General features: G+C 27.9%; 2 protein-coding genes across 2 annotated transcripts; both read left to right on the top strand.

The window, feature by feature from the left end:
- Nucleotides 1–419: 419 nt before the first annotated feature.
- Nucleotides 420–10,407, top strand: LOC117170187. The gene is made up of 5 exons (XM_033356776.1): nt 420–690; nt 2,547–2,646; nt 5,152–5,339; nt 5,416–5,466; nt 9,677–10,407. The coding sequence occupies exons 1-5, from the start codon at nt 604–606 to the stop codon at nt 9,758–9,760; spliced, it is 510 nt and encodes a 169-aa protein (XP_033212667.1). The 5' UTR covers nt 420–603; the 3' UTR covers nt 9,761–10,407.
- A 2,197-nt stretch (nt 10,408–12,604) lies between these two features.
- On the top strand, nt 12,605–13,656 carry LOC117170186 (adenylate kinase isoenzyme 1-like). The gene is made up of 2 exons (XM_033356775.1): nt 12,605–12,773; nt 13,116–13,656. The coding sequence occupies exons 1-2, from the start codon at nt 12,635–12,637 to the stop codon at nt 13,646–13,648; spliced, it is 672 nt and encodes a 223-aa protein (XP_033212666.1). The 5' UTR covers nt 12,605–12,634; the 3' UTR covers nt 13,649–13,656.
- The last annotated feature ends 747 nt before the right edge of the window (nt 13,657–14,403 follow it).

Genomic DNA, 14,403 nt, shown 5'->3' on the forward strand with positions numbered 1-14,403 from the left:
AGAGTGATACAATTAGACATTTCACGTAGGGTAGGGGAAATTCAAGATGTCTGCACGCAAAGGGCCAATTGCCAAACAATAATACCAATTACAAAACAGAAATTTACCATAGGAGTATTTGGACATTATTTTTTATTTTTCAAAAACTATTAAATTAAGTATAAAAATCGGATAAATTTTTTTAACGATTTATATAATTTGATCAAATAACTTTTTTCAGACATAAAAATAGATAAAAATTCACTTATGATTATTTCTTCCAAGTTAAAAAAATTAAGTTTCGTCCTATGAAATTGGTGTTATTGTTTGGCCCTCGGCGTGCAGACATCTTGCCAGCTGACGTCAGATCATTAGCAGCTGTGTTGATCAGTTGATAATTTCAGTGTGTTCAACGGCATACCAATCCCACGCCAAAGATATTAGCAGAGATGGCAGGTCTAACGCAGTAACGCACACGCATTCATTTACGGGTATGAGCGAGTGCCGAGTTTTGACTGAGACGACGCCCAAAGTTTGTAAAGAGTGGGTGGAGTGAGGTTAGGTCATCACTTGTTGATATCGTTTCTTTTCGAAATTATTATAAAAAAAAAAGAAAACATCAAAATGCCCGCACTTGAGTCCTTCTGGACTCCCTGTATTTGGACGAATAGTGTCAAAAATGGGAGTAGAGTCATCGCGTGTTACACAGTGGTAAGTTACTTGTAAACATTCTACAATATATGCTCCGCATTCCTAAGAAAATATGTCACACTTCAAACAAATTTCACATTTAAAGAGCCTCTTCATTTCTTAAATCTCTCTCACAACTCAAAACAGATTTAATAAATTTGTGTTCCATGTTTGTTTTATACTCTTACGTCCCTACGATATATGTGCAACTTTTCAAAATATGTCCTGAAATTAGGAATCTGAAGGAAGGAATAGTAATAGTTAAATCACTATTTTGGTTCACTGAAATTTCAATAAATATAATTTATTTTTATGTATAGGTTATATTATTATGGACCTAAACTTAAACCGGAGGTCCTATAGAAAATTAAATTGGTTTCATAATTTTGATGCATTCTTATGCAATATTCATTTATTATTTAGTCCTGCAAATTCAGTTTATTTATTTATCTGATTGAATGGAAAATATTTCATGATTTAATTGTTTACATTTCTTAAAAACCTTTAATTGTTTTGACCCGTATATTTTTTGGCAACCGGAAAATCCGAGAAATGACTGAACTAATTTTTTGAACTGGAATTTTACCAATTTTAAATGGAAAATCTATCCACTTGAAATATCACAAATATCATATCACATGATATCATACATTTAAAAATAAGTTTTATTTTAACTTTACTTTAAATGTTAAGTTTATTTGTGAACTTTTTCAATTATAAAATGATGAAATCTTTCAGTTTACATAGCTTAATCCAAAAATCCTTTATTTTAAACATTTTCCATATTATGCCTCAAGTATCAAGCATACATTTTCAAGCTAAAGGGTTTGAAAATGTATATTTGAAGGTTTCAAAAATGATAAGAGTTTGAAATTGACAATTATTGATCAAAATATTTTTAATTGATCAATTGAAATTATAAATTAAATAATAATATTAAATGAAAGTATTAAAAATTTAATAAAAAATTGATTTTACCAGATGATTTTGATTTTTTGAAGATTTAACGAATTTACAGATTATAACGTTAAAAATTTATTTGTTTCAACTCCAAATCCTTTGTAGTTTAACAAATGTAAGCAAATTCTATTTTACAGTTTAACTGCATATAATTTCAAATTGTCCAATTGAAAAGTGTTAAAAGCTTTCATCTTATACGTGTAAATTATTAAACGTTTGAATGAGAAATTTCCATTTAAATTTCTTTAATTTTCCGCCTATTTTTTATTCCTCCAAATGAAGAAATTGTCCAAATTCGATCTTATTAATTTCGATGTCCGTGAAAAAATTTTGCGGAACAAGAAATGACTGTAATTGTTTTCCTCGATTTAAATCTCCACCCAGATTATACACAGAAACTAAAATAAAGTTTTGAGTCGTTTTCTGAAGATTTTGGGATTGCAGACAATCATCTTTGGTCATCACGGTTATTACTCTCGACTTTTAATTATTTTTATTAGTTTCGGATAGTTTTTCAACGTTTTAAATCTTTCAAAGAAAAAAAAGTGTCAAGTCCTTCAATTATTTGTTTTACATATTTAAAATTATTGTTTAGAAAGTGTTATTTCACATCCAAAATTTCTTTTAAAAATGGGATAAATTAAAAACTACGTTTTATGGAAGTTTTTGGTTTTTAAACGTTTTAAGCATTTTAAAAAGTAACGAGCTCAGAAAGCTAAATAAAAACATAACTAAAAAACTTTTTTTAAACATACTTTTTATATTTTTCTAGCTTAAATCTCCAAGATTTTAAATTTGCCTTTGAACTACTCTTAAATTATCAGAAAGGGGCTTTTTGTGAAGAAACATTGAGTTTCAAAACTCTTAGGCTGAAAATAGTTCATATATACAACGTTAATTCCTTTTTTCTATTTTAGGCATGTAGTGTAATTTTAATTACACTAATAATATATATGCTTAATGGAGGGGATTCTTCACAACTTTACAATCCCCTTTTCGAAGCTGATGTCAGAGGATGTAAGTTAATTATTTAATTTGATATATTCGACGATTTTAATGTTCTTGATTTAACTTTGTACTATTCAGAAATCAACTAACTTCAAATTAATTATCTTAACTACATCGATTTCCCTCTAATCCGGATGTCTATATGGCCGGGGAAAAAACGGGACACGACTGAGAAATTCATTCAGTTATACGATTTTTCCTTAGAATGTATGCAGATTAAAAGTTGTTTGATATATTTCATAAGTCCAATTCGGAGTTAGAATAGCGAATTTTCTAAAAGAATTATAATTGTGAGTTGGGACAGGGAATTTTCTAAAAGATTTATAAATCTGAACTGGGGCAAGGAATTATAATTTTCAGTTTTTAACAGGAACTTTAAAGAATTAGAATTGTTACTCCAGAACAGTGAACTGGGAATTTTAGGGTGGCCGCTGGACTGGGAAACCGGGAAATGATTTTAAAACGTAGTTTTAAAGGCTTAAAAAATTAGAAGTTTTTTAAATAAAAAACAGGGTAATCGGGAAACCGGAATTTTTACGAATTTTCAGGAGAAAAATCTGCCTAAGTTCGATTTTAACAATTTTTTAAATAATTAAAGTGCAGTTTTGAACAATTAAATAAGTACAAATTAAAAGCATTTGAAGTTGAAGTTTTTTGATAAAAAACAGTTTTATTTTCTAAACTGTAAATATAAATAAATAAATAATTTCTAAAATGGATCTGTACTCTAATTATAGAAATCTGAACAATAACTGATTTGAGCAACCAATTCTAGATCCGTTTAAAATTTGAGAATATCCAGATTGTAACTGTTTCAATCCGAAAGTCTTTATAAGAATTGAAATTAATATATCCTTTATTCCGATAATTTTATTTTAAAAAAAAATTTTCGTGATTTATTAATAATATATTTTTAATTCAGAGTTTCAGGTCTTCCTTTATATTATTTTTTATATTAAATTTAATAAATAAATTTATTAATATATTATATCTATTAATTTTTTTAGCCATTAAAAAATGTAAACGTGCGTTTTACTATTTTCAACTTGAAAATAAAACCATAATAATATAGTCACAATTAAATGTTTTTATTAAATTTAAAATATTGTGAGCCTTAATTATTTAATTTTTATTCCATTTAATTTGGATTTTCTTAATGTAGAAGAAGAATAAGTATTTTATATTTAGCAATATTTCACTGTTCATTTAAGACGAGTAAATTGAAACCAAATATTTAAAAGGAAACAATTTTTAACTGAATTTTTTACATAGAAAGCTTTGAATCTTTAGATTTCCGAAAATCTTTTAGCGTTAAAATTTTGATTGTTTTATTTAAAAAGTGTTTAATTTACATGTGAAATTGTTAAACTTTGACGCATAAATAAAAATTGAACGCTTATTATTTGTAGAAAAAACTTGAGTAATTTTAAGAGATATTTAGAAATTTTGAAAAAATTCAAAATTAATTAAAAAATTGAAATTATTTCAAGTAATTTAAACGAAGTGTGTTAATATTTTTTTCAGAACTTCTAAATGCATTTTAAACTCAATCAAAATTTTCGTACAATTTTTGAAAATCCTGAAAATTAAAAAAAAAATCCTTAAAATCTTCCATAATTTTTCAAAGTGAAAAAATCATTTTAAATTTCCCTAAGAATCTTAAGAAAAATTTTTATTCTTTTGAAGTCTTTCACAATTCTTAAACAAATTCTACATTTTTGGTTTGCAATCTGCAGGATTTTCTAAAAGTTATAGAAAAAATTCCATTCATTTTGAAATATATTTAAAAGTTCCGAAAAAAAATTAAAAATCTATTTTGAATTTGGAAAAATTTAAAACCACTTCTAGATTTCTCAAGATTTTGAATTCAAGTTTGGTATTCAAGAGTTCCACTTTGAATGCTTTAATTTGATGTTTATTGTTTATTAATTTATATGGAAAAATATGTAGAATATAGTTTGATTTCTTAAATTTCATTGGCCCCGAAAATCTTTTATTTTTTGGTCACTTTAGAACAGTAATTTTTATTAAGAATTATAATTTTTAGTTTTGGACAGGGAGTTTCTGTAAATAATCATAATTTAAAAGACTTCATTTTGATTTAGAAGGGAATTTAACAAAAAATCCCTGTTACAAGTCAAAAATCGTTTTAATTAAAAATTGTCCTCTTCCAAAACAGAGTCCTGATGCAATTTAGAATTATATCTCGTTTACAAAATTGTCTGTTCAAAATTAGAATTGGAATTACACTGACCAAAAATTATCTGATGTTCAAACACAGTAATATAATTTTATTTCCAAAAATCCGTGTTCCATATCAGTAATCTTTGAAGTCTTTTCAAATTTTTAGAAATTCCTCAGAAATCTCTTGAAATATTTTAAAATAGTTTAAAATTATTCAGATCTCGTATACTCTTTTAAATTGTCCTGGAGTAACCCGGGAATTAAAAATAATCCGACAGGTAGACACTTTTTATATACCAGTTTTAATATCTGAATTAAATTTTTTTTTAGCTATGCAATTATGGGGCAATATCTTCATATTCTTCCTCCTCCTCTTGATTGTTTCATCTGCCTTGATATTTTATGCGATTAAAGAGGGAGTAAGAGGTTGGCTCCTTCCATGGATGATTTTGATGGGATTAACAATTGTATTCCAACTTACATTTGGCCTATGGTTGCTTTGTGGATACTACATCTACGTAATTATTCTTTATTTCTGTGCTCTTCTTTTTTTTTAATCTCTAGTTAGTATTTATTTCAATTTTTCTTTTGCAGCTTGATTCTGTCATTCCAGCATTGGCATGTTGGCTCTGGATGGGTTACAACGTAAGTATTATTTTCAGTTTAATTCGCTTTTAAGAAGTTCGATATGTTTATTTTCAATTTTAATCACAATTAAATCTTCAAAATTGAAATTCAAAATTAGACAAAATTTTACCATTTAAATTGAGAACATTAAAATTTGAATAATTTCTCATCAAAGTTTCATTCTGAGTAAATTTTAAGTTAATAGCATTTAAAGGACCCCGCACTAAATGTATGGGAAAATGGCTTTCGGTGGATTTAGCTAAAACTATGCGGCGCTAAGCGCTCATGATCAGTGAATAGAACGAATTACAACAGATTTTGTTACAAAAGCGATGTCAACATAGAAATCACGGTTCAGATCGTGGTCTGTCATATTTTCGCCTACACCGTTGACTCATATAGCGCACTTCTCAAAACGATCAAACGCTAAGCGCCCAAGATTTTAACTTGACTAATTAATCACTTCTTTAAAGGCAAAAATCGTACCCAAAGTAACATTAGTAACTAGTGCGCACATACCGATAATAATATTCTACCTTTCGCAAGAGGGTTGAACGCTAAGCGCTCAAGATCAGCGAATAAAACCAATCCTAGTAACTTTAGCGATAAGAGCGATCTCACTATAAGAATCACGCATCAGAAAAGTAGACAGTAATATGTTTAGCCAAACCAATGAGTTATATTGCGCGCTTCTCGAAACGATCAAACGCTAAGCGCCCAAGATTTTAACTTGACTAAGTAATTACTTTTTTAAAGACAGAAATGGTATCCAAAGTAACATTAGTAACTAGTGCGCATCAAGAAGTGGTCAGTAACATGTTTTGCCAAACCAATGACAATATGAGTCAACACCGTTGACTCATACAGCGCGCTTGTCAGAACGGGCAAACGTTAAGCGCAGAAGATTTGAACTTGACTCTTGGGCGCTTAGCCTTTGATCGTTTTGAGAATCGCGCTATATGAGTCAACGGTGTAGGCGAAAATATGACAGAACACGATCTGAACCGTGATTTCTATATTGACATCGCTCTTGTAACTAAATCTATTGTAATTCGTTCTATTCACTGATAATGAGCGCTTAGTGTTCGGCACTCTTGAGAACAGTACAATGTAATTATCGGAATGTACGCACTAGTTACTAATGTTACTTTGAGTACCATTTCTGCCTTTAAAAAAGTGATTAATTAGTCAAGTTAAAATCTTGGGCGCTTAGCGTTTGATCGTTTTGAGAAGCGCGCTATATGAGTCAACGGTGTAGGCGATAATATGACAGACCACGATCTGAACCGTGATTTCTATGTTGACATCGCTTTTGTAACTAAATCTATTGTAATTCGTTCTATTCACTGATCATGAGCGCTTAGCGCCACATAGCGCTAAAACTGTCCAATTTTTTGGATTTTTTTCACGGATATTTCATCCGGCACTTATAACCTTAAAAATTACAAGGTTTCAGCTAAATCCACCGAAAACCATTTTCCCATACATTTAGTGCGGGGTCCATTCAACAATTTCTAATTTCCTGAATCCATATTCAAAGTTTTAAGTTTTTTATATTCCAAGGTTTAACAGTTAAACATTATTCTGTAGAAAATTCATATTTTTGGTGGAAAATTTAACCGTTTTCTTCAGCATTCTTCTTTTTCGGAAGAAAATTCATTCTTAATTCATTTAAAAATTCATTTATTTTGTTGCAAATTCGTCTCGTTCGATGGAAGGTCCAACTGTTTGGTTGTAAATGCGACTTTGGGTTAAAATTTCTTGTTGAAAATTCATCTTCATTGGTTGAAAACGATTTGGTTTAAATTTCACTTTTCAGGGTGATGATTCAACTGCCTTCTAAAATATTCGCATTTATGGCATGCTAATTCAACTTTTATGGTGAAAAAGTCATATTTTTTGGTCGAATTCGTCTCTTTTTTTTTCATTGAAATTGATCTTTTTGTTGTAAATTTATCATTGAAAGATAAAAAGTGCAACTATTTGGCTAAAACTTTAATTACTTTGTTAAGAATTCGTCTTTTTTGAATGCTACTCCAGCAATTAAGAATTCGTCTTTTTTGAATGCTAATCAAGCAATTAAGAATTCGTCTTTTTTTGAATGCTAGTCCAGCAATTAAGAATTCGTCTTTTTTGAATGCTAGTCCAGCAATTAAGAATTCGTCTTTTTTGAATGCTAGTCCAGCAATTTGGTTGTAAATGCAACTGTTTGGTTGAAAGTTCATCTATTTGACTAAACATTCATCCCTATTAGTTGAAAACTATATATTTGTTGAAGATTCATCTTTTCAAGCAAATTATTCAACAGTCTTCCAAAAAATTCCTTTTTTTTATTTGAAAACTTAACTTTTATGGTGGAAAAGTCATCTTTATTGGTAGAAAATGAAGTTTTTTGTTGAAAATTAACTTTTTTGTTGGCACGACTTTGTAAAATAGAAAGAGTGCTAAAATTTTTGTTAATTTATATTGTAAATAATTTATTTTTGAAACAGAATTATAATGCATATGTCAAATTGCAGTTCGAACAATATTTATGAGTAAAATAGAAATGGGGAAAAATATGTTGTTCATTTGAACCTGCGGAATTTCAGGTACATTCTTTTTGATTGAAAATTAATTCTATTTTAAATTCAACTAATTGATTAAAAAATCATCTATATTGTTGAAAATTTCTCTTTTCGTTGAAATTTAATTTTTATTGTATATTTCTCTTTGTAGGCTAAAAATTTAACTATTTGGCTAAACTTTCAATTACATTGTTAAAAATTCGTCTATTTTTGAATGAAAGTTTATCTCTTGGTTGTAAATGCAAATGGTTTAAAAATATTTTTCGTTTTCTTTGAAAATTCATCTATTTCGTTAAGAGTCCATATCTTTTGGGTGAACGTTAAAATATTTGGATGCAAATACAACTGTCTGGTTAGAAAAATAATTTGTTGTTGAAAATTCAATTTTTTAAGCTATTCATTCAAGTGTCTTCTGAAAAGTTGGTCCTTTTGGCCTGAAAATTAAACTTTTATGGTTTTTTTTGTCTGAAAGTTCTCAGTTGTTTGGTTGTAAATGAAATTTTTTTCCCTTGAAAAAATTGTTATTTGAAAATTAATCTGCTTGATTAAAAATTCATCTTTCGGAGTTGAAAGCGATATATTGGTTAAAAATTCAACTTTTGAGACTGATAATTCAACTCTCTTATAAAAAGTTCGTCTTTTTGGTTTAAAATTCAACTTTTATGGGGAAAAAGTCATATTTTTGGTTGAAAATACATCTTTCTTGGTGGAAAATTAACTTGCTGATTGAAAATTTAAATGTCTTCTAAAAGAATCTTCTTTTTGTGTATTTTTTTTTAATTCAACTATTTGGCTGAAAGTTCATATACGTTCGTTGAAAACTATATTTTTTGTTATAAAATTATTTTTGTACGATAAAACTGCAAAAATTATGCTAAAACTTCAATTACTATGTTGAAAATGCGTCTCTTTTTCCTAAAAGTTCCTAAATATTTCGTTGTAAATGGAACTGTTTTGTTAAAAATGATTTTTTCAAATTCAATTATTTGATTAAAAATTATTTTTCCGGTTCAAAAGTAAACTGTTTTTTAAACCATTCGACTTCTTAGCTTGAAAACTGAACTTTTTTTAAATTCATATTTGGGCTAAAAATTTGTCTGTTGGTTTTAAATTCACCTACTATGTTCATTTTACTTCAAATAATTTATTCGCCTATTTTCCCTTTTTTTGAGAAGATTTTAGGTTGTGAAGTCTGAATTATTAAAAAATGAATAATCTTGACCCCAAATTATACAGTCTCAAATTGAAAGCCCCAGTTGTTGAGTAATTTCATGTTTAAAATGTTAAAAATGAATATAAATGATAAACTTCTAATATTTGAATATGATATAACTTGATTCAAGCTGAATGACTTTGGTTAAAAAATTGTTATTAACTTTCAAGTTTATTTTGATTTTGCAAAAAATATTTCTATATTCTTAAACAAATAAAAGCATTATTTCAGTTATTCATTGTCGGACGTTGATTTTTTTTACATGATCTTAAAATCTTGATGCAAATTGTTGTGGTCTTTATTCGAAATCCCATGCAAATTTATTTGCAATTTTATTCGATTTTTATATGCCTTTTACTCGATCCGAGGTCTGTCTATTAAATTTATACTTTTATTTCAAAAACCATTATTAAACTTATTAAATTATTCAAATGTTTTTTATTTTCAGATTTACTGCTGGCTTTGCGTACACGCAATGTACAAAATCTTTGAAAAGCTTCAGTCTCCAAACATAGAATTGTTGTGGCCTTAATCTGGATTTTATCATATAAGATAGATCGATAATCATATAAATTAGTAATAATTAGGACGAAGGTACAATGCCAAAGTACACAACATTTTCTTGATGTTTGCTTATTCCGTTTTTTATGCCTGTAGAGCGTTCGCAAATGCAGTTTCAATCTTTTTCTAATGCAATCGCGAACAAATTAGATTCAGAAATAATAGTTGCACTTATAATGACGATAGAATATTGTTGATGATTTATAGCAATCGGAGAGACTGAAACTCTTACTTGTGTTAGAAGCTATTTCGTCCAAATTTTGTCTTTCAATGTGTTAAAAGACACACTCTTCCAGAGAAATGTGGAGATTATATTTCTCGTTCTTCGAAAACTGGGTACTATAATCCTGAAAATTGTACGGCAGAAAGTATTGTAATCTTTTACTTTTAATCTTTACTTTTATCAGTTACCATTCCAGAGTCAGGATGCTTTAAATTTGATAAAGTAAATAATAGTGTTTAATTTTTTTATTTAAAAAAACAAATCAGATTTAGGTGTTTATACTTTTAACTCTTAAGGCCATGTGATGAGTGGGTCACGTGACCAGATTCCTACCTTACCGCCACTTTTTTTATTTCCTAACTTATTATCATACGAAACGTCAAATCGAGTTGAAAATTTGGGATACTAAGCAAGAAGCACTGAGAATGGTGGGTCTGGTTCTAAATTTGGATAATTATAAAAAAAGTTTTTTGTTGTAAATAATTGTTTTTGCTTTTTTCATAATTATTAAAATTTAGGGCCAGGCCCACCTTTCATAGTGCTTCTTATTCATTATCCCAAATTTTCAAATGGATGTGGCGCTTCGTGTGAAAATAAGTTGGGAAATAAAAAAAGTGAGGGTAAGGTAGGAATCTGATCACGTGACCCATTCATCAAATGGCCTTAAGGTAAAGACTACTCTTTAATTTCATCAAACATTTGAACAGTTAAATTTCATGATCTGACAGTATATTGTACCGTAAACAGTACCTTCTACTATAAGAATTTTATGGGTGCATATTTCTTTTATTTAAAGATAAACTCACAACTTGTATGAAAAATGAAATTTCGTGACTAGTAATTTAACAAGGGTAGTATTTTAATTAGTCTTTATGTGCAATGTGAAACTTTTCGAAGTATAAGACGCATATCTTTGTATAAAAGCTTACTCTGTAAAACTTTACAAATGAGAAGTTTGTTCTCAAAGATGTAGTACAAGTAGAAAAAAGCACTGTCTAGAATAAATTAGACATAGAAAGACATATCGTCCTGGTCGATGAGATTTTTCGATCCATGGATATTAGAGTGGGTCGAAAATAAAACATTCTCAAATTTGAAATCGATACAACTCGAAAAATTATAATTTGGAATCGATAGATATGCAGTTTGGTTAGCCGCGCTCGGAAAAAATTCTTGAATTTCAATTTGTTTTACATTACTGGAGCTCAAAAAGGTCTGCGCAATTTTTTGCTGATTTGGTCAATCAGTTTCCAAGAGATAATTCTAAACACCTGTTTAAAGAGAAGAATTTTTTCGGGTACTCGACAAGTTTCTGGTGGAGAAAAATGAACTAGGAAAAAAAGTCGCAAAGGCCCAGAAATCTAAATTAGAAATACGGCGAATTATTAAAATTTTCGTGTTTGTACTTAATTAAATTATTTTTATAATTTATGATTTGAAATTGTATGACCATGTGTAGGCTTTTTCAGCATAGGGACGCAATAGAAATTTTGAAATTTTAAATAACAAGTTATAAAGATAATTGAATTAAATATAAAAATTAACATTTTTAAAATTCGCTGTGCTTCGAATTTTGATTTCTCGAGCTTGAAGATTTTTTCTTAATGCATTTTTGTCACTTGAAAAAATTCTTCTGCTACCGAAAACAGGGGTGCATTAAATAGGAATTATCTCTTAGAAAATTATTGATTAAAATCTGCAAAAAGTTGGGATGACATTTTTTGACTTCCATGAATTAATAAGTAATCTATGGATTCGAAATTAACTACACTTTTTAAGAATCCCCATACGCTATATATACATGTTTTATCGATTTTGAATTCCAGAATTTATTATTATCAGCTCAGCCTAATGGATATATTAACTTATATTCCTTTACGAATCATGATAGAAGTATATTTTTTCCAATTTTTTTACTCGATTCGAACATCAGGTTAAGTCTAAATTTCTGTATCTAAATACTCTTTACAATTTTGTATATTTTTCTATTACAATAGTAAAATTCCATTTTCTATGATCATAATGTAATGTTTTTTTTTTCAATAGTGATGTTCGAATTTATATATAAACGAACTGTATTATTATTATTATTATAAAATATATTTGTATGTAAATTATTTTGTAACTTTATAATAAAGCAATTCGTATAATCAAATTAACGTGTGCATTTTGTAAATAATTTTTCTGCATTCCCAAAATTGATTTTGAACATTAAAGCTAATTTTCTATCAATATAAGAAGAGTCACAAATTTAATCATAAATGATTGAAAAAAATAAACTGAATATTTTTTAAACTAGACTGTCAATTTTAAATTAATTCTATGGAATATTTTTAATAGCTTTCACATTTTCTTTAAGAAAATGTATAAATAGTTGTGCTTAATTTTCTTTTCTTATTTTAGTAAAATGAAAACTCAGTATTCCTTTTGAAATTAATTACATTTTTTTTAAATGAAAATATCGATTGATATATCGCATTAAGCGTTTTTTTTGTTGTCCACAATTTACACATGAGCCAAACTTCAAGATCAAATGTTATATTTGACCTATATTACACTATTATGACTTATGAAATTTTATATTCTTTGATTATGTGTCAGGTAAAATAATGTACTGATTTAATGGGCAACTGCTTTGGTTTAATGAATAACCCTCTTTTTTCTGATATTCAAAAAACTGCTATTGACCTACATGCTTCAAAAATGAAAAATGATAATTTTTTGATAATTTTTTTCATTGGAGGACCAGGATCAGGAAAAGGTTAATCAATAAAATATAAATATATATTTTTACTTCCGTTTTACCAATTAAATATTTCATAGCTATAAGATAATTTCAAAATTACGATAACCTAAATTCAAATTTTAGTTCATAATAATAATAATTCATTTCAATTAAAATTTTTCAATGTTTATTTGTTTCCATCAACAAATATAAACGGATTTCAATTATTGTAGTTTGTTGAAAAAGAAATTGGTAATTGAGCTCCTAATTTAAATGTTAAATACTGATTTTCGAATTAAGAATATCCTTACAATTTTGTATAACTATATTTAATATTGTTTCGCTGTTTTAAATAGTAGCTAATAAATATTAAAATAGGTACTCAGTCGCAAAAGATATCAGAAAAATATGGATTATTTCACATAGCAGTTGGAGACCTTTTACGCGAAGAAATTTCCACAGGAAGTGGAAGAGGATTCACAATGGCGAAATTTATGAACGAAGGAGATTTGGTACCGACAGTTCTAGTTCTGGATTTAATAAAAGAAAAGATATTTCTAAATATAGAAAACACAAATGGTTTCGTAATAGATGGTTTTCCAAGAGAAAAATCGCAGGCGTTGCTTTTCCAAAATGATATCATTCCTGTAGATCTTGTCATTTATTTAGAAGTTGAAGATAATCTTTTACGAGATAGATTGCAAGGACGAGCCGTTATTTCGGGCAGAAAAGATGATAATTATGTCATAGAACGTCGTATTAAGATTTTTCGAAAAAATAAGGAAGCTCTTGTAAAATATTTTAAACAGAAGCTCATTTCTGTAAATGGTGAGCATGATGTTGCTGATGTTTTTTCTGATGTTTGCAACGCCATTGATCAAGTTTTGGAGAAACGTGAAAGTCGGGTGTAATCCTTGCTTTCAGATTTTAGTGATAATTTAGTAATTAATGTTTAAACGAATATAAGAATTACTGTGAACTAGATTAAAAAATAAATTTCTTTGTATATATTTCTGTTTGAATAATGTTTTAGTTTAAAATACATAGTATGTTATAGTTAAATTTTTTGTTAAAAATTCAGAATTTTGTTTAAAAAAGTAATTAACCAATTTATTAGTTCTTTCGCTACAGAAAGAAGAATTTTGAAAAAGATAATAAAAGTCTATTCTATTTAAAATTGTCTTTATTCAAACAGATATACTTCGCTTTCTATATAATAAACTTATACTATGGTTTTGAACAAAAAAAATGTTGTCGATTTCATAATATTTTTCAGATGAGTTTTATAGAAAACTATTGGGAATCTTAAAGTACTCAATATCTTCTGTTTTGTGTTGGGACTTTTGCTAGCATGTTAATGTGACACTTTATTCTATGACCGTTTGAAATCTTTTAAAATTGAAGGGTATCACGGCAGAACCACGCAAGCCAAAGAAAAACAAATTTCAGGAGAGAAAAAAACATTGTCTTAAATTCGAATTATTTTTGCAACAAAAAATGAGAAAGTAAATTCAAGAGTTGATGGAGCTTTATAAAACTATAACAAAAACTGAATATCTTTTGAGAAAAATATCGTCAAAAATCATCCTGTGCCATAATCATGTACGTTCTATGAAATTTTTTTTTTAAATTGCGACCAGAAACATGTTACAAGATGAACAGAATG

Source organism: Belonocnema kinseyi, chromosome 3 (assembly GCF_010883055.1).
Source record: "Belonocnema kinseyi isolate 2016_QV_RU_SX_M_011 chromosome 3, B_treatae_v1, whole genome shotgun sequence".
In the NCBI taxonomy this organism is placed as follows: domain Eukaryota; kingdom Metazoa; phylum Arthropoda; class Insecta; order Hymenoptera; family Cynipidae; genus Belonocnema; species Belonocnema kinseyi.

Coding starts and splice junctions, on each gene's coding strand:
- LOC117170186 (XM_033356775.1), top strand. CDS start 12,635: ATGGGCAACTGCTTTGGTTTAATGAATAACCCTCTTTTTTCTGATATT. Junction 12,774..13,115: donor AGGACCAGGATCAGGAAAAG/GTTAATCAATAA, acceptor ATATTAAAATAG/GTACTCAGTCGCAAAAGATA.
- LOC117170187 (XM_033356776.1), top strand. CDS start 604: ATGCCCGCACTTGAGTCCTTCTGGACTCCCTGTATTTGGACGAATAGT. Junction 2,647..5,151: donor CGAAGCTGATGTCAGAGGAT/GTAAGTTAATTA, acceptor ATTTTTTTTTAG/CTATGCAATTATGGGGCAAT. Junction 5,340..5,415: donor TTTGTGGATACTACATCTAC/GTAATTATTCTT, acceptor TTTCTTTTGCAG/CTTGATTCTGTCATTCCAGC.